At 45.4% G+C, this 22266-nt stretch overlaps 1 protein-coding gene across 2 annotated transcripts in view; it reads right to left on the reverse strand.

Annotated features, from left to right (window-relative positions):
• LOC140729287 (trypsin-like) overlaps window positions 1-22266 on the reverse strand; it is an 83979-nt gene that overhangs the window by 34606 nt on the left and 27107 nt on the right. For both annotated transcript variants that reach the window (XM_073048893.1, XM_073048892.1), the window contains one exon: window positions 9418-9514. In XM_073048893.1, coding sequence (XP_072904994.1) covers window positions 9418-9472 — 55 coding nt within the window. In that variant the 5' untranslated portion in view covers window positions 9473-9514. The remainder of the gene's footprint in view (window positions 1-9417; window positions 9515-22266) is intronic.

Genomic DNA, 22266 nt, shown 5'->3' on the forward strand with positions numbered 1-22266 from the left:
GTTCTGATTGTGTGTGTGTGTGACAGAGAGAGAGTGTGTGAGTATGTGTGTGAGTGTGTGTGGATGTGACTGTCTGTATGTCTATGTGAATGTGTGTGTATGTAACAGAATGTCTGTGGGTGTACGTCTGTATGTGTTGTCCTTTGTGTATATGTATATGTTGGTATGTGTGTGTTTGCATATGAATGATCCTGTGTGCATTTGCCTGTATGTATTTGTGTGTGCATGCTTGTTGTATGTGTATATGTATGTTTGTATGTTTTTATGTAGATATCTGTGTTCATGTGAGAGGCAGCACGAGAGCATAATCGTCAGCACAACACTACAGTACAGACAACACGTCTGTATACATCTGTTAGTGTGTGTGACTCTCTCTGTCTGCCCGTGTACGTGCACACAGCCATACAGCATGGGACTTAATGAAGTGCAAGAGCACTTCACTCCCTCAGGCACAGAAGCTCCACTTGTCAAACAAAATCAACCACGAGGACAAAAGATGTAAAGCAGAACACGGACCTGAGCGAAGCAGCGCCCAAAATAAACCGACAAAGGCTCAAGTCCAGAGGCTGCGATTACTCAGAGAATGCTAGTTCGCAGAGTCAAACAGTCTTAGCAAGGGGGAGTAAAATCAATATGAGGTTTTTGTTATTTCTGGGTGAAAGGAGAGTGGTCTCAAGCAGAATGCAAGTTCTTTGAAAACTGAAAACTGCGATGTTGCAAAATAAACTCAGAAAGTAGCGGATGTGTCATAATCAATTCTGTCAATATTTACAGAAGGATATGTTCGAAGGAAGACATTACTAAAGGAAGAACAGGGGTTAATTGGCACCCTATCCATCACCCTGAACTCTTCCCCCTTCCGACACCAGTACACAGTGAGAATCCTCTATAGACACCTGCCAAACCCAGGAACTCTTCCACTCAAAGGGACAAAGTGATGAAAGGAAATAGATTATCAAAGCACATATATGTCACCAGATACAACTGCTGTCTGTAAGGATTTTGTACATTCTTCCTGTAACCGTGTGGGTTTCCTCCAAGTGCTTGGTTTCCTCCCCCAGTCAAAAGACGTACCAGTCGGTAGGTTAATTGTCCTGTGATTCGGCTAGGTTTAAATCAGGGGATAGCTGGGCGGCATGGCACAAAGGGTCAATTCCAAGCTCTATCCCAATAAATAAACCCTGAGATTAGTTTTCCTGACTTCTTGTCAGATCACCGGCAGGTGGTAAGAGTGGGCTCCCTCACCTCCACCCCTCTGACTCTCAACACAGGAGCCCCTCAGGGCTGTGTACTAAGTCCTCTCCGTTACTCCCTGTATACCCATGACTGTGTCGCCACCAACAGCTCCAATCTGCTAATTAAATTTCCTGAAGACGCTACACTGATTGGCCTAATCTGAAATAATAACGAGGTGGCCTACAGGGAAGAAGTCATCTCTCTGACACAGTGGTGTCATGAAAACAACCTCTCCCTCAATGTCACAAAAACAAAGGAGCTGGTTGTGAATTACAGGAGAAATGGAGACAGGCTAACCCCTATTGACATCAATGGATCTGGGGTTGAGAAGATAAATGCGGTCTGTACGTGGTCTGTACACACCAGCTGTGTGGTGAAAAAGGCACAACAGCGCCTCTTTCACCTCAAATGATTAAGAAAATTTGGTATAGGCTCACAAATCCTAAGAACTTCCTACAGGGGCACAATTGAGAGCATCTTGACTGGTTGCATCACGACCTGGTATGGGAACTGTACCTCCCTTAATCACAGGACTCTGCGGAGAGTGGTGCAGACAGCCCAGCGCATCTGTAGTTGTGAACTTCCCATGATTCAGGACATTTACAAGAACAGATGTGAAAAAAGGGCCCGAAGGATCATCGGGGACCTGAGTCAATCCAACCACGTACTGTTCCAGCTGCTACCATCCAGGAAACAGTACCGCAACATAAAAGCCAGGATCAACAGGCTCTGCGACAGCTTCTTCCAGCAGGCCATCAGACTGATTAACTCAGACTGATTAACACACTGATTTGAGTGTACTTCTATGTTACATTGACTGTTCTATTTATTATAAATTATTATTAACTACTATGATTGCACATTGCACATTTAGACGGAGGCATAACGTAAAGAGTTTTACTCCTCATGTATGTGAAGGATGTAAGAAATAGTCATTTCAGTTTTGTGTGCATACTCAGCAAATCTATAGAATAATAACTATAACAGACTCAATGAAAGACCACCCAGCTAGGGTGTTCAACCAGAACACAGATGACAACAAACTGTGCAAATGCAAAAAGAATAAACTATAATAATAAATAAATAAGCAATAAATATCGAGAACATGAGATGAAGAGTCCTTGAAAGTGAGTCCATTGGTTGTGGGAATTTTTCAATGATGGGGCAAGTGAAATTGAGTGAAGTTATCCCCTGTGTTTCAAGAGCCTCATGGTTGAGGGGTAATAACTATTCCTGAACCTGGTGATATGAGTCCTGAGGCTCCTATGCCTTCTCAAATAGCAATGAGAAGAGAGCGTGGCCTGGGTGGTGGGGTCTCTGACGATGGATGCTGCTTTTCTGCGAGTGTTTCACACTGTGCTCAATGGTCGGGTGGGCAATGTAGTCATAGGGTTACAGGCTAGACCAGACCCTGAAACTGCCAGCCCAACAGCGCCGGGGCATAACCTTCACCAGAAGGATGGCTGCAGGTCAAGGAGGCTGCTCACCATTCCCCCCCCCCCCACCTTCTCCAGGGGGCAGGAGATTGGGGCTGAGAGGGACAATGGATCAGCCATGATGAGCTGGCAGAGCAGACTCTTATGGTCAACCACATTTGTTGGTCTGGAGTCACATAGAGAACAGAACTGAATTGTCATTGCTGAACACAAGATGGTGGTGCTACTCCAGCCCATGCAAACACAGATAATTACAATGCATGCAGTTTGGTTTAATTAAAAAAAATCCTATATTTACATACAATGACAGTCCATGACATTCAAAGGCCATTGACTGTTAGCTGAAGTTAAAACTCATGGAATTGGTGGTTAGTTTGGGAGTGAGTTAACATTAACAAATTTTAAAGACATTTGGACAGGTACATGGATTGTAAACGTAAAAATCAGGTTTATTATCACTGACACGTGCCGTGAAATCTTGTTGTTTTATGATAGCAGTACAGTGTAATACATAAAATACACTCTCTCCTCTCACTCCCCCTCTCTCTCTTTTACCTCTCCTCCCTCTCTCTCTCTTGTCCCCAACCCCCCCCCTCTCCACTCCCTCCTCTCTCTCTGTCTTCTCTCTCTCCACTCCTTCCTTTCTCACTCTCTCCTCTCTCTCTCTCGCTATCCCTCTCTCTCCTCACACTCTTTCCTCTCTCTCCCCTTTCTCTCTCCTCACTCCCTTCTCTCCTCTCATTCTCTTTCTCTCTCCCTTCCCTCTCACTCTCTCCTCTCTCTCCCACTCTCCTCTCTCCCTCTCCTCTCTCTCTATCCTCCCTCTCTCTCCTTTCTCCTCTCTGTCACCTCACTCTCTCTCTCCGCTTTCTCTCTCTCTCCTCTCCCTCTCCCTCTCTCTCCTCTCTTGACCTGCTTCTCTCACTCTCTCTTTCTCACTCTCTTTCTCTCTCTCTTCACTCCCGTCTCTCCGCTCATTTTCTCTCTCTCACTTCTCCTTTTTTTCCTCTCTCTCCTCTCTCTTCCCTCGCTCCCCTTTCCTCTCCCCCTCTCTCGCTCCTCTCCCTCTCCTCTCTCCCTCTCCTCACTCTCTCTCTCTCACCCCCCTCTCTTTCTCTATACTCTCTACATATGTGCTGGACATCCTCCTAACCCAGCACATCTTTACTTAGGTTAGGGTCCCAAAACTCCTCACCATATTCTAAGGCCTGACTGATGCCTTATAAAGCCTTAACATTACATTAGATTTAGTGTCCATCGTCATGCACAATTGAATAAGTTAAGGGGGTAAGAGGAATGTTGGTCATTATGTCTCAAGGGTAGAACTGGGGACTGCCTAGGTCATGGTCACTTAGGAAGATCACATTATCCCTTAGGGGAAGAACGGCAAAGATTTTACTACAGTGATATCTAGACTTCACTGGTTATTCAACAGGGAAGCAATACACACAAAATGCTGGAGGAACTCAGCAGGTCAGCCAGCGTCGATGGAAACATAGAAACATAGAAAATAGGTGCAGGAGTAGGCCATTCAGCCCTTCGAGCCTGCACTGCCATTCAGTATGATCATGGCTGATCATCCAACTCAGAACCCTGTACCTGCTTTCTCTCCATACCCCCGATCCCTTCAGCCACAAGGGCCATATCTAACTTCCTCTTAAATATAGCCAATGAACCGGCCTCAACTGTTTCCTGTGGCAGAGAGTTCCACGGATTCACCACTCTCTGTGTGAAGAAGTTTTTCCTCATCTCGGTCCTAAAAGGCTTCCCCTTTATCCTTAAACTGTTACCCCTCATTCTGGACTTTCCCAACATCGGAAACAATCTTCCTGCATCTAGCCTGTCCAATCCCTTTAGAATTTTATACGTTTCAATAAGATCCCCCCCTCAATCTTCTAAATTCCAGTGAGTATAAGCCTAGTCGATCCAGTCTTTCTTCATATGAAAGTCCTGCCATCCCAGGAATCAATCTGGTGAACCTTCTTTGTACTCTCTCTATGGCAAGAATGTCTTTCCTCAGATTAGGGGACCAAAACTGCACACAATATTCTAGGTGCGATCTCACCAAGGCCTTGTACAACTGCAGTAGAACCTCCCTGCTCCTGTACTCAAATCCTTTTGCTATGAATGCCAACATACCATTTGCCTTTTTCACCGCCTGCTGTACCTGCATGCCCACCTTCAATGACTGGTGTACAATGACACACAGGTCTCGTTGCATCTCCCCTTTTCCTAATCGGCAACCGTTCAGATAATAATCTGTTTTCCTGTTCTTGCAACCAAAGTGGATAACCTTACATTTATCCACATTAAATTGCATCTGCCATGAATTTGCCCCCTCACCTAACCTATCCAAGTCACCCTGCATCCTCTTAGCATCCTCCTCACAGCTAACACCGCCGCCCAGCTTCGTGTCATCCGCAAACTTGGAGATGCTGCATTTAATTCCCTCGTCTAAATCATTAATATATATTGTAAACAACTGGGGTCCCAGCACTGAGTCTTGCGGTACCCCACTAGTCACTGCCTGCCATTCTGAAAAGATCCCGTTTACTCCCACTCTTTGCTTCCTGTCTGCCAAAAAATTCTCTATCCACATCAATACCATACCCCCCAATACCGTGTGCTTTAAGTTTGCACACTAATATCGTGTGTGGGATCTTGTCAAAAGCCTTTTGAAAATCTAAATATACCACATCCACTGGTTCTCCCCTATCCACTCTATTCATAGAAATGAATAAACAGTTGCCATTTCAGGCTGAGACCCTTCTTCAGGACTGTGATGGAAGGAGGAAGATACCAGAATAAAAAGTTAGGGAGAGGGGAAGGAGACTAGCTGGAAGGTGATAGGTGAAACCAGGTGGGTGGAAAAGATAAAGAACTGGAGAAGAAAGAATCTGGTAAGAGAGGAGTTTGGACAATAGGAGAGAGGAGGAGGGGACTCAGAGGGAAATAACAGGCAGGTCAGAGGGTAGAAGGTCAGAGAGGGGAAGACATTTGTTTACCAAAGGGAGAAATTGACATTCAGGCCATCAGGTTGGAGACTACCTGATGAAGTCTCACCTCACAGGTGAAGTCTCACCTCACCTGGAAGGACTGTCTGGGGCCCTGAATGATGGTAAGGGAGGAAGTGTAAGGGCAGGTGTAGCACTTGTTCCGCTTGCAAGGCTAAGTGCCAGGAGGGAGATCGGTGGGAAGGGATGGGGGGTGGGGGACATAAGACAGAAAATAAGAAATTATTTGCCTACCCGAGGATGGCCTCACCTTGGCATAAGAGGAGGCCAGGACCAACGTGTCTATGCAACATGAAAGGCTGCTTTAATGAGTGATTTGATTGATGTTTTCTATAGGGATTGAAAGGGCAGATTCAGGGCAAAATACAGTTTTATGATCTGGTGGAGTGTTAAGATGTTGGCTGGGCCCTGCAGCGGGAATGTTGGGGATGTTGGGATGTTGGTGAACATGTCCAGCGGCAGGAAGAAGTGGATGCAGATCTCTCTTGCCCCAATGGCAACCAATGCTGTCTCACTTGTTCATGAGATGCCTACATTGAGCTAACCGATGGTGTTAGTTCTTGTGGCTTGAGGCATTGGTCAGTCTTCCACCAATGGAGTCTTCCAGCCCCGGAGGACTGGAAGATTGCAAATGTCACCCTGCTGATTAAGAAGGGGGAAAGGAAGCAAAAAGGAAATTATAGACCAGTTAGCTTGACATCGGTGGTTGGGAAGTTGTTGGAGTCGATTGTCAAGGATGAGGTTACGGAGTACCTGGAGGCATATGACAAGATAGGCAGAACTCAGCACGGTTTCCTTAAAGGAAAATCCTGCCTGGCAAACCTAATGCAATTTTTTGAGGAAATTACAAGTAGGCTAGACAAGGGAGATGCAGTGGATGTTGTGTATTTGGATTTTCAGAAGGCCTTTGACAAGGTGCTGCACATGAGGCTGCTAAACAAGATAAGAGCCCATGGAATTACCGGAAAGTTACATATGTGGATGGAGCATTGGTTGATTGGCAGGAAACAGAGAGTGGGAATAAAGGGATCCCATTCTGGTTGGCTGCCGGTTACCAGTGGTGTTCCACAGGGGTCTGTGTTGGGGCCGCTTCTTTTACATTGTATACCAATGATTTGGATTATGGAATAGATGGCTTTGTGGCTAAGTTTGCTGATGATACAAAGATAGATGGAGGGGCTGGTAGTGCTGAGGAAACAGAGTCTGCAGAGAGACTTGGATAGATTGGGGGAATGGGCAAACAAGTGGCAAATGAATTACAATGTCAGAAAGTGTACGGTCATGCACTTTGGTAGAAGAAATAAACGGGCAGACTATTATTTAAATGGGGGGAGAATTCAAAGTTCTGAGATGCAACGGGACTTGGGAGTCCTCGTGCAGGATACCCTTAAGGTTAACCTCCAGGTTGAGTCAGTGGTGAAGAAGGCAAATGCAATGTTGGCATTCATTTCTAGAGGAATAGAGTATAGGAGCAGGGATGTGATGTTGAGGCTCTATAAGGCACTGGTAAGACCTCACTTGGAGTACTGTGTGCAGTTTTGGGCTCTTTATTTAAGAAAGGATGTGCTGACATTGGAGAAGGTTCAGAGAAGATTCACTAGAATGATTCCGGGAATGAGAGGGTTAACATATGAGGAATGTTTGACTGCTCTTGGACTGTACTCCTTGGAGTTTAGAAGAATGGGGGGGGGACCTCATAGAAACATTTTGAATGTTGAAAGGCATGGACAGAGTGGATGTGACAAAGTTGTTTCCCATGGTGGGGGAGTGTAGTACAAGAGGACATGACTTGAGGATTGCAGGGCGCCCATTCAGAACCAAGATGATTCAGAACCAAAAATTTTTTAGCCAGAGGGTGGTGAATCTGTGGAATTTGTTGCCACGGGCAGCAGTGGAGGCCAAGTCATTGGGTGTATTTAAGGCAGAGATTGATAGGTATCTGAGTAGTCAGGGCATCAAAGGTTATGGTGAGAAGGGACTAAAGGGGAGATTGAATCAGCTCATGATGAAATAGCGGAGCAGACTCGATGGGCCGAATGGCCGACTTCTGCTCCTTTGTCTTATGGTCTTACGGTCTAATGCAGGGGTTTCCAATCTTTTTTATACCATGGACTCCTACTGTTAACCGGGGTCTGTGAAACCCTGCTCTAGTGGGACATGGCAAAGGGGTTAAATATCATCCTCCTGATCTCTCCTTCCCTTCTGTATGTGTTGATGTATCTTTATCTTGATACTTTACCAATTTGGAAGTTGGCAAAATCCCATCTCCCCCCAGAACTTACTGGTGCAATTCTACACTGCCATCACAGAGAGCATCCTCACACAATGGACAAAATCTACAGCGAACTGTCAGGACAGCAGAAAAGATCATGGCTGCAGTCTACTATCACTTCTGGAAATTATGCCCAGGACAAAGAAGCAAGCAGGAAAAAAATATTGTGGACACTACCAACCCTGAAAACTGCCTTTTCCAAAAGCTCCCTTCTGGAAAGTGCTGAAGGACTATTAAAACAAAAACTCCTTGCCATCTAAAGAGTGTCTTCCCACAGGCGGTTAATCTGATCAACCATCCTAGAAAATCTCTTACTATCTTTCCTTTCAGTTAGTCCTGACGAAGGGTCTCGGCCTGAAACGTCGACAGTGCTTCTCCTTGTAGATGCTGCCTGGCCTGCTGTGTTCCACCAGCATTTTGTGTGTGTTGCTAGTTAGACCCTACCCGTTTTTCATACCCCTGTCACAATACTGCATTGTAAACACCTTAACCCACTTTTTATAATGTTGTTTACATTGTAAATACATGCTGAGATTTATTTATGTTTTATTCCATATTCATCCTTTAACCTTTAACCTTATTAGCTTGCACAGCTATGTATACTGTATTTGTCAATGTGGAGTGGAGAGCGAGTTTGGCGGAAGCAAAGGATGTTGTGAATGGTGAGGGTGGAGTGCCTTGGGAGGGGTGTGGGACAGGTGGCAGAGAAGGAGTGCCGGGGTGGAGGGTGCTGTGGGTGCAGACTCACCCAGCCCTGAGACACCAGGCAAGGTCACTTGATTCTAAACAATTGGTTTATTGATCATCACAGAGCGTCTCTCTGGTGCTTCCCATTCCCTCCCTTCTCCATTTCCCTTTTCCCAAACTTTTCCCTCTCTCTGTTCCCTTCCCACTCTCAGTCCACAATAGAGACCCAGATCAGAATCGGGTTTATCATCACTCACAGATGTCATGAAATTAGTTTTTTTTGCAGCAGCATAAAAATACTGCACTACCGTGTGAAATCCTTAAGCACCCTAGTTATATATATGTGACTGAGACTGTTGCATAGAACTGTAAATACATACTGTATATAATTCTTTATCATTATTGAGTTTTGCTTGTCACACCCTGACCAGCACACCACAGCATATCCCTAACACATGTAAATGCATGCAGCGAGTAAAGTTGACCCTTGATTCCGATCCTATCCTCACCCATAGTTAAATATGTGCATGTGTGTGCTGACATACATCTGGATGACTTGGGTCAGATGCTGGTTGAGGGAGGAATGCTGGCCAGATCCTGCAGAGCTTCCAGCTGTGCAAGGGAGCACAAGCATCTGTCAGAATCTACCGTTCCATAGTTATGCCCTTCCCTCGGTGTGTGTTTGTGCAAGCTCACAGTGTGATGGTACCGGTGCCAGCAAGTATTACCCGCCTTTCTTTCTTTCCCGCGTTCATAATGTCAGGCTACTTACCGGCTGGGCTCTGCTCGATGCCTAGTAACAGGAGGAGGAGGTAGAAGGTAAGCATTTCCCCTGCTCTCAGAGCTCCCTCCGGGCTGGCATGGTCAACCTACAGAAGAGAGAAGCAGGAGGTAATCATAGCCACAGTGAAGCTCGGTTGCCCGGAGTGGACTCAGTACAGGAGGAGTCATGGCCAGACAGTCAGTGTGACATCATGCCTGGCAACGTGCTCCTGTTGCCTACCAGTGACATCACAATCCTTGGTACAGTGACATCAGAACTGATAGCTCTATGACTTCATAACTCAGTCACAATCACATTCAACCCTCTTCAAAGTGTGACATCACAGTGATTCCAAGATGGCTCAGAGATCTCAGCTCGGAATGAGTTGATTTTTGGTGTTTTTAAGGATGGTTGTGTGGATAGAGAGGGCAGTTGAGCATCAGGTTAGGATTTATAAGGCATTCCCGACCTGGAATCCACAGACCCCTTGCTTAATAGATTTGGTCCATTAAAAGGTTGGGAACCCCTGGTTTAGAGACAGGGATTGGAGGAATTAGAGATCAGACTACAGTCCATGTCTCCGTTCTGTATTTGAAGGCAGGTGTCACGGACTGGTAACATCTGTGGATGAGGCCGAGATGTGCAGCCGGTTGTTGGGTTGACAGACCAGCATGGATGAGGGCTGATGGTCCCACACCCCACCCTACTCCATGGTCAAGAGTTGTCAGTGGTTCCGGAGTGGGAGTTCATGAGGTGAAAGTGAAGTCTGATGACCTCCTGGGTTCATGAATCGTCGAGTCCAGGGCTTGAGGCCTAGCATTTGGTGACTGGCGAATCCAGGGATAGAAGCCAAGGATTGAGGCCTGAGGGTCAAATCGGAAGTCCGGAGGTCGTTCCACTGCTGGAGCCTCAAGTTTGCAGACCTCTGCGAGTCTATTGGGGACGTCAAGGGCCAATGTCTGTCAGCCCAAGTCCAAGTTCGAATCCACTGGGAGCCAAAGAAGACAGCCTGTCCTGGAGTTAGAGGACTCTGTGTGTGGGTGAGTGGGTGGAAGGAACAGATCATGTTTTGCTGTTGTTGTTCTTGTGCGATGTTTTGTTGTGTTCTGTGATATTTTATCAAGTATTATGAACGTGCTATGTTGGCACCGGAATGTGTGGTGACACCCTCGGGTGTTCTGGTTGTAAACGCAAATGACACTCTCTATCAATGTATACATGACAAATAGGCTTGAATCTTGAATTATGTCACTATCCTGATCACAGTGACATCATAATCACTGGCACAATGATGTGCACAGCAATCATTTCAGGTTGTTTCCTGACATTCCTCCAAGAGGACTACAGCCTCATCATTGAGTTTGGAGGTTTGCATGCCTCAATAACTTGGAGAGCTACGTTGGCAAATACGGTTTAATGCTTTGGCTCTTGTAGGGTTACCCATGCCAAACAGGTCAAAGGGCAGAGGCCAGACTAGAAATGGGCCACCGGTCCTCCAGGTTCGGGGGTATACTCAGGGCTAACAACCCTGACTGGTAAGACAAAATTATTTTGGAAACAGCGATGAAGGATCCTTCTACATCTGAGGTGATGGTATTTCACCTGGAGTCTCCACCTGGGGCTTGCATGACCGACAGTGGTAAAAACCGAGGGGAAGTTACTGACACGATGAAGGAATCCCTGAACATCGCCAGAGATAGAGGATCTTCACTGCTGCCCTAAACAGCAGACACGTAACAGGCAGTAAGCAAATAAGCAGCTCCTGGCATAGCTGGGCCTCCCGCAGGACGTTGGCTCCCATTGGATACATAGGCTCATGGTATACAGGTCCTCTCTGATTCCCTCTGTGCAATGAGAGGCCTAGGCCAGACGGTAAGGACCCAAATGCCGGAGTATCCGAGACTAGAATCAAGACATGCTTTCAAGACGGAGATGAGAACAGGGTTCTTGACTAGATGCCGGACAAGTACCTGACAAGCTCAGACGAGAATCCAAACGAGTCAGAAATCCTAACAGCAATCACAGACTGAACCAAAGTTGAGCCCCCGAACCTGAGTTCAGGGTTTCTTTAAATATCTAAGTCTTAGGCGCCAAAACATGGCAGCCAATTATCGGAGTGGGTCAGAATCTTTAAAGCAAAAGTACCATATATCCATACCCTGGAGATTCAGAGCATCTAAACCCCGAAGGCTAGTGCATGCAGGTGTGTACTGTAACACACTGACTCCCACTGAGTGCACATTCCCTCTTGGTATACTCAGTCCTTACTGAGTACATCAATTCCCACTAGATACACAGTCACCCAAAGTGCACACTGGCTCCCACTGGATACACTGGTCCTTACTAAGTACACTTATTCCCATTGGATACACTGGCATTCAATAGGTACACTGGCTCTCACAGGGTTCACTGATTCCCACTGGATACACTGGCTCTCACTGCATTAACTGATTCCCACTGGGTACACTGGCTCTCACTGCATTAACTGATTCCCACTGGGTACACTGGCTCTCACTGCATTAACTGATTCCCACTGGGTACACTGGCTCTCACTGGGTTCACTGGCTCTCACTACATAAACTGACTCACTTGCTACTTCCAGACTGGCAGCAACATTTACAAGAGTTTTACATCATTGTTACCTTGAACATTGTTGAATTCAGTGCTGAACCCTCGCTGTGCCTGACCTTTCACTGCCTACAGGGAAGTTCCAAACCCAAGCCTGTTGTCCGCACCATTGTGATAAGAAATCCATCATATTTATTTGTTTATCTGCCTGCCTGTTCCTTCATCTGGCCCGCTGTCATTGTTCCGTTTATGTATTTACACCCACACGTAAAAGTCTGCTGATCCCTCCCTCCCAACTCTTCCCTTCTCTTCTGTTTACTTATCTATCTCTATACCTTGTTGTCATGCGACATTGCAATGCTAAAAACTGTAAATTACAGTAAGAAATTATATATATATATATAAATTAAATAATAAGAGCAAAAAGAGAGTGAAAGAAGAAACAAAATATAGTGAGGTAGTGTTCATGGTTTCACTGTCCATTCAGAAATCTGATGGCAGAGGGGAAGAAGCTGATCCTAAAATATTGAGTGTGTGTCTTCAAGGTCCTGACGGTAGAGAAGAGGGCATGTCCTGGGTAATTGGGGTCCTTAATGATGGATTCCTCCTTTCTGAGGCATCACATTTGAAGATACAGTATATCAATTTCTGTATCAATCCATATCAGGTAGGATCTATTCATGTATTCCTGTATCAGTCAGTATCTATTCAGCTATCTGTATTATTCTGTATCTATCTATCCACATAAGTATTTGCATTTCTCTGTCTGCCTCTGCATGTATCTATCTGCCTGTGTACGTGTCCACACCTGCCTATTTATTTCACTCGCCCTACCGAAATGATCTTTCATGTTCAGTCATTTCTCAGCAGATAGCTGCCTCTTTCCTTATCTGTGCTTCTGTGACCCTGTGTTGATGTGCCAGTGCACTCCTCCTCTCCCACAATCACTCAACAGTCCCTCTTCCATTCCATACGACATCAATCGTTCTTGCCCTCTAGCATTGTAGTCCCACCCTCTCTTCCTCTAATTAATTACATTGCACAAGAAAAGAGTTGCTTCCTGAATACTTTTGAGTGGATCTTATGGACTTTAGGCTTCTGGTATTGAAAATCATCATGACATTTCCCTATCACACACCGTTTTTTAAATCACCTATATTTGTGATTTCAATTCATAATTCAAATCAGAATAACCGGTGCCAAGGTTAAGGAAGGCATTTTTGTTGGTCTACTACTCAAACACTAACAGGCAATTTGAAGAACTTCTAGTTGGTCCGGAGAAAATCGCATGGGAGGTACTCAGGGCAACTACAGAGAACCAGACATGCTTCAAGTATACAAAACCTTGAAGTGCAATATGTCACTAACGATTCATTTTCTGCATTCCCATTTAGATTTCTTCCCTGCAAATCTTGGCAGTGTCAGTGACGAGTATGGTGTTTCATCAGGACCTTGCAGTCATGGAGAAATGGTATCGGGGCAACTGGAATCCATCAATGCTGGCTGATTTTCATTGGACATTTAAGCAAGAAGCCTCAGACACTGAGTACAAATGACAATCATCAACAAAACATTTTTAGCTCAGTTGAGCTATTGCAAAGCATCAGCAGCATTATGCAATAAAGCACATTATATTCAATAAAAGTTAATTTCTTGTTTCCCTAAATTCCTAAGTCTGCAGCTTCATGCAGCCTGAGATTATATCTGTGTTCAGCTTCACGCGGTCTATCATAAACATTGAAAAAATTCTGAGGAAGCAAAACTTTCAAGATAATTTGTTGCCCAGTGTTATCATTAGTCTACAGTTTAGCAGTCGGCAGCTTTCAAACAATAATTTCTTAATGTACAAAATAATGTGTTTGTTTAAAATAACTTATTACAGAGATATCAGGTCGCAGAGACATTGGGTCATAGCACACAGAAAAAGGCTGTTCTGCCCACCAGGCCTAAGTCAACCAAAATGTCCATCTGAACTAATCCCATTTGCCAGGGTTTGACCCATCTCTCTGTACACCAGGGGTTCCCAAACTTTATTATGCTATGGACCCTTACTATTAACTGAGGGGTCCATGGACTTCATGTTGGGAACCCTGTCTAAAACTTTACTATCAATGTACTTGAACAAAATGTTGTTATTGTACCCACCTCAACAACTTTCTCTGGCATTTTGTTCCATTATACAGACGGTGAAGAAGTTGCCTCTCAGGTCACCATATTAAATCTCTCCCCTCCCACCCTAAACCTAAACCCTTTAGTTCCTGTTATCTGAACATAGGGAGGCCATTTTCTCTGTAAGGCTCTCAGTACCAGTAACTGTGGTGTTAACTGTTCAGGCTAACAAAATGGCTTCTCTGTATTGTTATAATGAAATGGCTTCTCTGTAATGTTACTTAATGCTGTAATGGGTTTCTGTAGCTGGAATGTTCGGGTTATAACTGCAGATAGAGGGGAACTAACCAATGGAGAATTGTTATGCTATCTTGTATGTATGTGAATGTAGCAGGAGTTCGCGGTCTTTTTCGGGAGGCGAGCGAGGAGGACGGACGTGTGAGGAGCGGACAGCGGTTCCAGGGCGGTGGATACTGGACGTCGGCGGTTCGGATGGTGGCCAAAGGCTCGGGAGGTCATTGTGGATGGAACCGGAGGCGTGAGCTCCAACGTATTAAAATATTATGTGCACAAACTGATAAACTTACTGATTTGGTGCCTTTAGGTTATCCGTTTCTACTAACCCATCACTAAGGAATAACTATAAAGTTGTAATTATTTACTCGCCTTTGGTGTATTGTCTGATATTTGTGTTGTGAGTGTGTACTGGGGGGGGGGGGGCATTACACCGTATTTACACCAAAGTATTGCACTGTGGGCGGGGCGACAGTGGTTCACCCTAGGCGAACAGGGGTAAATTGGGGGCACAGACGCTACCATTCTATCTATGGCCCTCATGATTTATGCACCCCTATAAGATTATCCCTCAGTCTTCTACAGTCAACGGAATACAGTCCTAGCTTACTCAACCTTCTCTACAACTCAGTTCTTCGAGTCTGAGCAACATCCTTGGAAATATTTCCTTTGCAGATTCATGACATCTTTCTGAGAGCAAGGTGACCAGAACTGAACACAATACCCCAAGTGCATTGTATATCATTTGATGGTTATGCGCCATGTCGTATGACATGGGCGATCATGGTCTTTCTGTGACCATGATTGTTCTTCGCAAATTGTTCTACGGAAGCGGTTTGCTGTCGCTGTCTCCTAGGCAGCGTCTTTACAAGATGGGTGACACACCAGCCGTTATCTATACTCTTCAGAGGCTGGCTGCCTTGCATCAGCGGTCGCATAACCAGAACTTGTGATCCGCACCGGCTGCTCATACGACCATCCTCACCACCTGCTCATGGCTTCAGGTGACTCTGATTGGGGTGGGGGTGGGCTAGGTAGGTTCTACACCTTGCCTAAGGGTGACCTGCAGGCTAGTGGAAAGAAGGAGCACCTTATACTTCCTTTGGTAGAGACACATCTTCACCCTGCCACCAAGTATATAACTGCAACGTACTATCCCAATGTCTATACTATATACACTGACTGATGAAGGCCAGCGTGCTAAAGACCTTTCTCACTACCCTGTTTACCTATGACATCACTTTCAGGGAACCATCTACCTGTACTCATAAGTTCAAAGTAAATTTATTACCGAAGTCCATATATGTCACTATATACAACCCTGAGGTTCATTTTCTTGCAGGCAATCACAGAACAAAGAAATACAATAGAATCAATAATAAACCCTTTCCAGTTCACTTATCACTCAAATCATTCCACTGACAATGCCATAGCCTCTGTGCTACTCTCTGTCCTATCTCACCTGGGAAAATGGTGCCTCACATGCCAGGATGCTGCTCATTGACTTCAGCTCAGCATTCAATACAATCCTCCCTCAGATAAACTGTCCTTGTTGGGTCTCAATACGTCTGTGGGATCCTGGACTTTCTGACAGAAAGGTCAGTCAGTGCTGGCAGAAACATCTCTAGTTTCACCATGCTGGCAGCCCCCCACTGCCCCCGCTCGGCCCCAGGGCTGTGTGCTCAGCCCACTGCTGACACATGACTGCACTGTTAGATCCAGTTCAAACTGAACCATCAAGTTTGCTGATTGGTGCTTGCAAACTGTCCCGTAATTCGACTAGGGTTAAATCGTGGGTTGCTGGGCAGGGTGGCTCGAAGGGCCGGTAGAGCCTGTTCCACTTTGTATCTCATTAAAATAAATGAATGACTGAATTAATTAATTATAGGACAGGATAGACCGGAGACATGAACGTCTGAAGATGCTGGAATCTGGAGCAGAAGATGAACTGCTGGAGAAATTCAACATGTCGGGGAGCGTCTGCGGAGCCAGAGGAGCGGGTGATGTCGCTGCGATAGGACTGAGAATGTAGGGGTGAGATAGCCAGAATAAGGAAGTGGAAGTGTGAGGGAGGGACAAGGCTGGGGCTGGCTGACAATAGGTGGAACCAGGTTAGGAGAGATTTTTATTATTATTTATTTATTGAGATACAGTGCTGAATATTTATTTCCAGCCCTTCGAGCCTCACAGGCCAGCAACCCCCGAATTAATCCTAGCCTAATCAAACTTCACAGTTCAAAGTAAATTTTATTATCAAAGCACATATATGCCACCATATACAAGCCTGCATTTCATTTTCCTGTGGACGTACTCAGCAATCTATAGAATAGTAACTACGACAGGATCAGTGAAAGATCGATTAGAGTGCAGAAAACAACAAATTATTTATATGCAAATATAAATAAATAGCAAAAAATAATGAGAACATGAGATAATGAGATAGAGTCCTTAAAGTGAGATAATTGATTGTAGGAACATTTCAATGATGGGGCAAGTGAGTGTAGATTTCTCTGTCTATTCGAGAGCCTGATAGTTGAGGGGTGTAACTGTTCTTGAACCTGGCAATGCGAGTCCTGAGGCTCTTGAACCCTCTACCTGATGGCAGTAGTGAGAAGAGAGCATGGCCTGGGTGGTAGGGCTCCCTGAGCATGGATGCTGCTCTTCTATGGCAACATTTCATGTAGATGTGCTCAATGGCAGGGAGGGCTTTACCTGTGACGGACTGGGCCATATCCACTGCCTTTTGTTGGATTTTCTGTTCAAAGACATTGGTGTTGCCAAACCAGGCAGGCATGCAGCTGTGATGCACAGGACAACTTACAATTACCAATTCCACCACCAGCTTTGGACTGTGGGAGGAAACCCACATGGTCATGCACAGAAAGTACAAACTCCTTACAGACAGCGACAGGAATTTGACCCAGGTGGCTGGTACTGTAAGGCGTACCCCCTAACCCTAGACCCATGTACCTCTCCCATCCATGTACCTAACCAGGCTTCTCTTAAATGTTGCAATTCAACCCACACTGACCACTTCCACTGGCAGTTCGTTCTCACACTTGCACCACCCTCTGGGTGAAGAAGTTCCCCCTCAGGTCACCCTCAAAACAGTTCACCTTTCACCCTGAACCTATTAACCTCTAGTTCTACTCTCAGCCAACCCCAGAGGGTAAAGTCTGCTTCCTTTTACCTTATCAGGGGTTCAATGGTTCCACTTAATATTGTGTACAATATACAGCCTGAAATTCTTACTCTTCACAGACATCCACGAAACAGGAAAAAACCCCAAAGAATGAATGACAGAAAAAAATGTTAGAACTCCATAGCCCGCCCAACCCACTCCCTCACACAAGTAGCAGCAAAGCATGAACCCTCCCCCTCATTCTCACCCCCCAGCAGTTCCAGCAGGAAGCATCGCTCCCATCACCTACCTACCGAGCAATAACAAAGCCCCCAACAAGACCATGATCTGCAGTCTGGAAAAAAAAACTACAGTCCATAACCGAGTACTTTGACGTTCCACGGGCTCTCTTTCTCACTAACAAGGGACAGACAGGTGTCCCGCTTTCCTCAGGAGGAAACGGATCATGGTTTCGATGTTATAATCTGGAGACACTTATTCGAGTTCACTCGGCTCAAGAATTGTCCACCCCACCACCCCCCATCAAGAGAGAGGGACAGCGATTGCCTGAGTGCAGAAGCCTCTGACAGTTGAACCTGCTGTATCGATGTCCGATCTCCATGACATTCCAGTTGGCGACACTGGAGAGGAGTTGAATCTATACCCATCATAATTTTGTATATCTCCATAAGATCTCCCCTCATTCTCCTACGCTCCAGGGAATAAAGTCCTCACCTATTCAGCCTCTCCCTATAACTCAGATCCTCAATTCCTGGCAACATCCTTGTAAACTTTCTCAGCACTCTTTCAATCTTATTGGTATCTTTCCTGTAGGTAGGTGATCAGAACTGCACACAGTACTCCAAGTTTGGACTCAACAGCATCTGACACAATTTCAACATAGCATTCCAACTCCTGTACTCATACTTTGATCTATGAAGAATCTTGAGAATCAACTTTATTTGCCATATACTCTACAAATAGTATATTAGGAATTTGCTGTGGTGTGTTGGCTGGTGCATGACACGCAGCAAAAAGCCACATTAAATAATTCTCTAAGTTATATAAAAAAATAAAGTTGGAGATTAAAGTAGGGACATGGAATAAAATGTATAAATACAACAGCAAGTTTTTACAATGTAAGTAGCATTATAAAATGGGGGTTTAGTGCTTACAGTGCAGAGCAGTGACAGGGGTAATGGATAGACGGCGAAGATAGAGGAGATTAACTAGAATGATTCAAAAGATTAATTCCTCCAAGAAGACCACAAACTTGTCATGGTTTGGAGGCTTGCGTGCCTCAATGACCCAGAGAGCTCTGTCAGCTGGAGTCAGGGCTTTATGATTTGGCTCTTGGTAGGGTCACCCAGGCCAAACAGGTCAAAGGGTAGAGGCCAGACGAAGAGTGGTCCATCGGTCTTCCAGGTTCGGGGGTTCAGCTCAGGGCTAACAACCCAGAGTAGTAAACAAAGTTGTTATGGAAACAGCAATGAAGGATCCTTCCACATTCGAGTGCGATGGGATTCCTGAGTCTCCACCCGGGACTTGCATGACTGACGGTGGTGAAAACCGAGAGGAAGCTATGATGACACGAAGACATGATGAACACCACTACAGATGAGGATCTTCATTGCTGCCTGAAATGCCAGTGGTGTAATAGGCAGTAACATCAGATTAATTGCATGGGGAAAGAAACATTTAAGACGGTGCAAGTTTTGTTTTAATAGCCCTATAGCAATTAACAGAAGGGAGCTTTTGGAAAAGGCAGTTTGCAGGGTGGGTAGTGCCCGGGTTTTCCAGAGTGCTTTTTTGCCCTGGACACAGCCAAGAGCACAACAGCATAGTGGTTAGCATTACGCTATTAAGTGCCAATGACCCGGGTTCAATTCCCACCACTGTCTGTAAGGAGTTTGTATGTTCTCCCTGTGATGCTGTGGGGTCCTCCGGCTGCTCCGGTTTCCTCCCGGAGACGCAAGGGTTAATTGGTCACCTGGGTGTAATTAGGTGGTGCGGAAGGTCCTGTGACTGTGTTGCATTTCTAGATAAGTGACTAAATAAGTCCTGCAGTGGTGGTAGATTGCAGCCAATGCCCTTTCCTGTGGTTCTGACAGTTCGCTTATTTTACCGACTGCCGCAAGAGGTGCAGTACCGTGCAAAGTCTTGCACACATACAGTATTCTTCTTCACTAAGACTTTTGCACAGTACTGTATTTGTCAACATGGAGCAGAGAGCGAGCTTGTAAATCTGGCGGGAGCTAATGTTGTTGGGAATGGCGAGGGTGGAGCACCATGGGAGGGGTGTGGGACAGGTGGCAGAGGAGGAGTACCAGGGGTGGGGGAGTTGCAGACATGTCCAGACGTGAGACACCAGGCAAGTTCATTTGATTCCAAACATTTGGCTTATTGATCATTACAGAATGTCTCTCTGGTTCTTCCCATCCCCTCCCCTCTCCCTTCCCCTTTTCCCAACCATGATTCCCCTCTCCCTGCCCCCTTCCCACTCTCAGTCCACAATAGAGACTCATATCAGAATCAGGTTTATCATCACTCACAAATGGTATGAAATGATTTGTTTGTTTTTGTGGCAGCAGTACAGTGCACTACCTACAATTACCCTAGCTATATATATACACAGTTAGAGTTAGTTACTAACTGCTGCTGTGTTATTTAGACAAAAGGTATAGAAACACAACTGGGCCATTTAGCCCATCAAGTCTGCTCCACAATTTCATCATGGCTGATCCATATTTCCCCTCAGCCTCGTTATCTCACATTATTCCCTGTAACCCTTCACACCCTGACTAACCAAGAACCTATCAACCTCCGCCTTAAATATACTCAAAGACTTGGCCTCCACAGCCGCCTGTGGCAACGAATTCCACAGATTCACCACTCTCTGGCTAAAGAGAAGCAGAATCAGGTTTAGTATCATCAGCATATGTCATGTTATTTGTTGACTTTGCAGCAGTACAGTGCAATACATAATATAGAGAGAAAAAGCTGAATAACAGTAAGTCCATACATATACGTAAAATAATTAAAGCAAATAAGTAATTCAAAAACTAAAAAAGTAGGAGGTAGTGTTCGTTAAGTTCAATGTCAATTCGGAAATCAGATGGCAGAGGGAAGAAGCTGTTCCTGAACCACTGAGTATGTCTTCAGGCTTCTGTACCTCCTCCCTGATCATAACAATGGGAAGATGCCATGTCCTATAATGGGGGTCCTTGATGATGGACACTGCCTTTTTGAAACATCGCTCCAAGAAGGCTAGTGCCCATGCTGGAGATGACTAATTTTACAACTCTCTGCAGCTTATCCTGTGCAGTAGCTTCCCCCCCCCCGCCCCCACCCCCCCATACCAGACAGTGATGCAGCCAGTTAGAATGCTCTCCACAGCACATCTGTGGAAATTAGAGTGTTTTTTTTTGTGAAAAATCTACCAATTCTCATCAAACTCCTAACGAAGTATTGCTGCTGGTCGTGCCTGCATCGATATGTTGGGTCCAGGTTAGATCCTCAGAGATACTGACACCCAGGAACTTGAAATTGTTCACTCTCTTCACTTCTGATCCCTCTGAGAGGAATAATAAAATGGCAGCAGCCACAAGACTTGCTCCTCATTCTTGACTTCCAAAGAACGTTTTGGACAATTTCATCTCTAGATCCAACAAGGGGAGAGTTGGGAGACAGTGTGACTTTGGTGTGGGTAAACAAGAGGAGGGAGGGGCAGAAGGAGTCAGACAGGTGGGGGAGGGGTGAGTAGAGACAAAGGTTGGGAGGTGTTAAGTGAAGAGCCAAGAAGCTGGTATCTGAGAAGCAAGGATTTCTACAGATGTGCCATGGAGAGCATTCTAACCGGCTGTATCATAGTCTGGTGTGGAGAGGGAGGGGGTTACTGCACAGGATCAAAGTAAACTGCAGAGAGTTGTAAACTCTGTCAGTTCCATCATGGGCACCAACCTCCGTAGTATCCGGGACATCTTCAAGGAGCAATGCCTCATAAGGGAGGTGTCTTGTCATTAAGGACCCCCACCACCCAGAACATGCCTCTTCTCATTGCTGCCATCAGGGAGGGGGTACAGGAGCCTGAAGGCACACAGTCAATGATTCAGAAACAGCTTCTACCCCTCTGCCATCTGATTACTGAAAGGACATTGAACCCATGAACACTACTTCACTACTTTTAAAATTTCTGTTTTTGCATTACTTATTTAATGTAATTCTTTTATATATATATAAGAATATATATATTACTGTAGTTCACATTTTTCTGTCTATTATTCTGTATTGCATTGTACTGCTGCCACAAAAACAACAAATTTCATGAAATATGCCGGTGATATTAAACCTAATTCTGGTTTTCTGATTAATGGAACCAGATAAAGGAATGGTAATGGATGGGCGGAACCAACTGGGGAGGGAAGGGGAGACTACCAAGTCTGGTGTGTGGGTGGCTGGCAGACGGTTTGTGATAGGGATGTAGAGTATGTGATAGGCAGCAGGAACCATTTGGGTTACTTCTGAAGTGTCCCACAGCCAGAAGAGGCAGACATGCAGCTCTCTGTCCTTTGGCAATGTAGGAAACCCAGCTGTAGATTCAAGATTCAAACTTATCACATGTACATCGAAACATACAGTGAAATGCCCCTATACATCTTCCCTCACTACCATTCAGGGCCCAAAACAGTCCGACCAAGTGAGGCGACACTTCACCTGTGGGTCTGTTAGGGTCATATACTGTGTCTGGTTTTGCTTCCTGTACATCG

This window comes from Hemitrygon akajei, chromosome 6, assembly GCF_048418815.1.
Source record: "Hemitrygon akajei chromosome 6, sHemAka1.3, whole genome shotgun sequence".
Classification (NCBI taxonomy): domain Eukaryota; kingdom Metazoa; phylum Chordata; class Chondrichthyes; order Myliobatiformes; family Dasyatidae; genus Hemitrygon; species Hemitrygon akajei.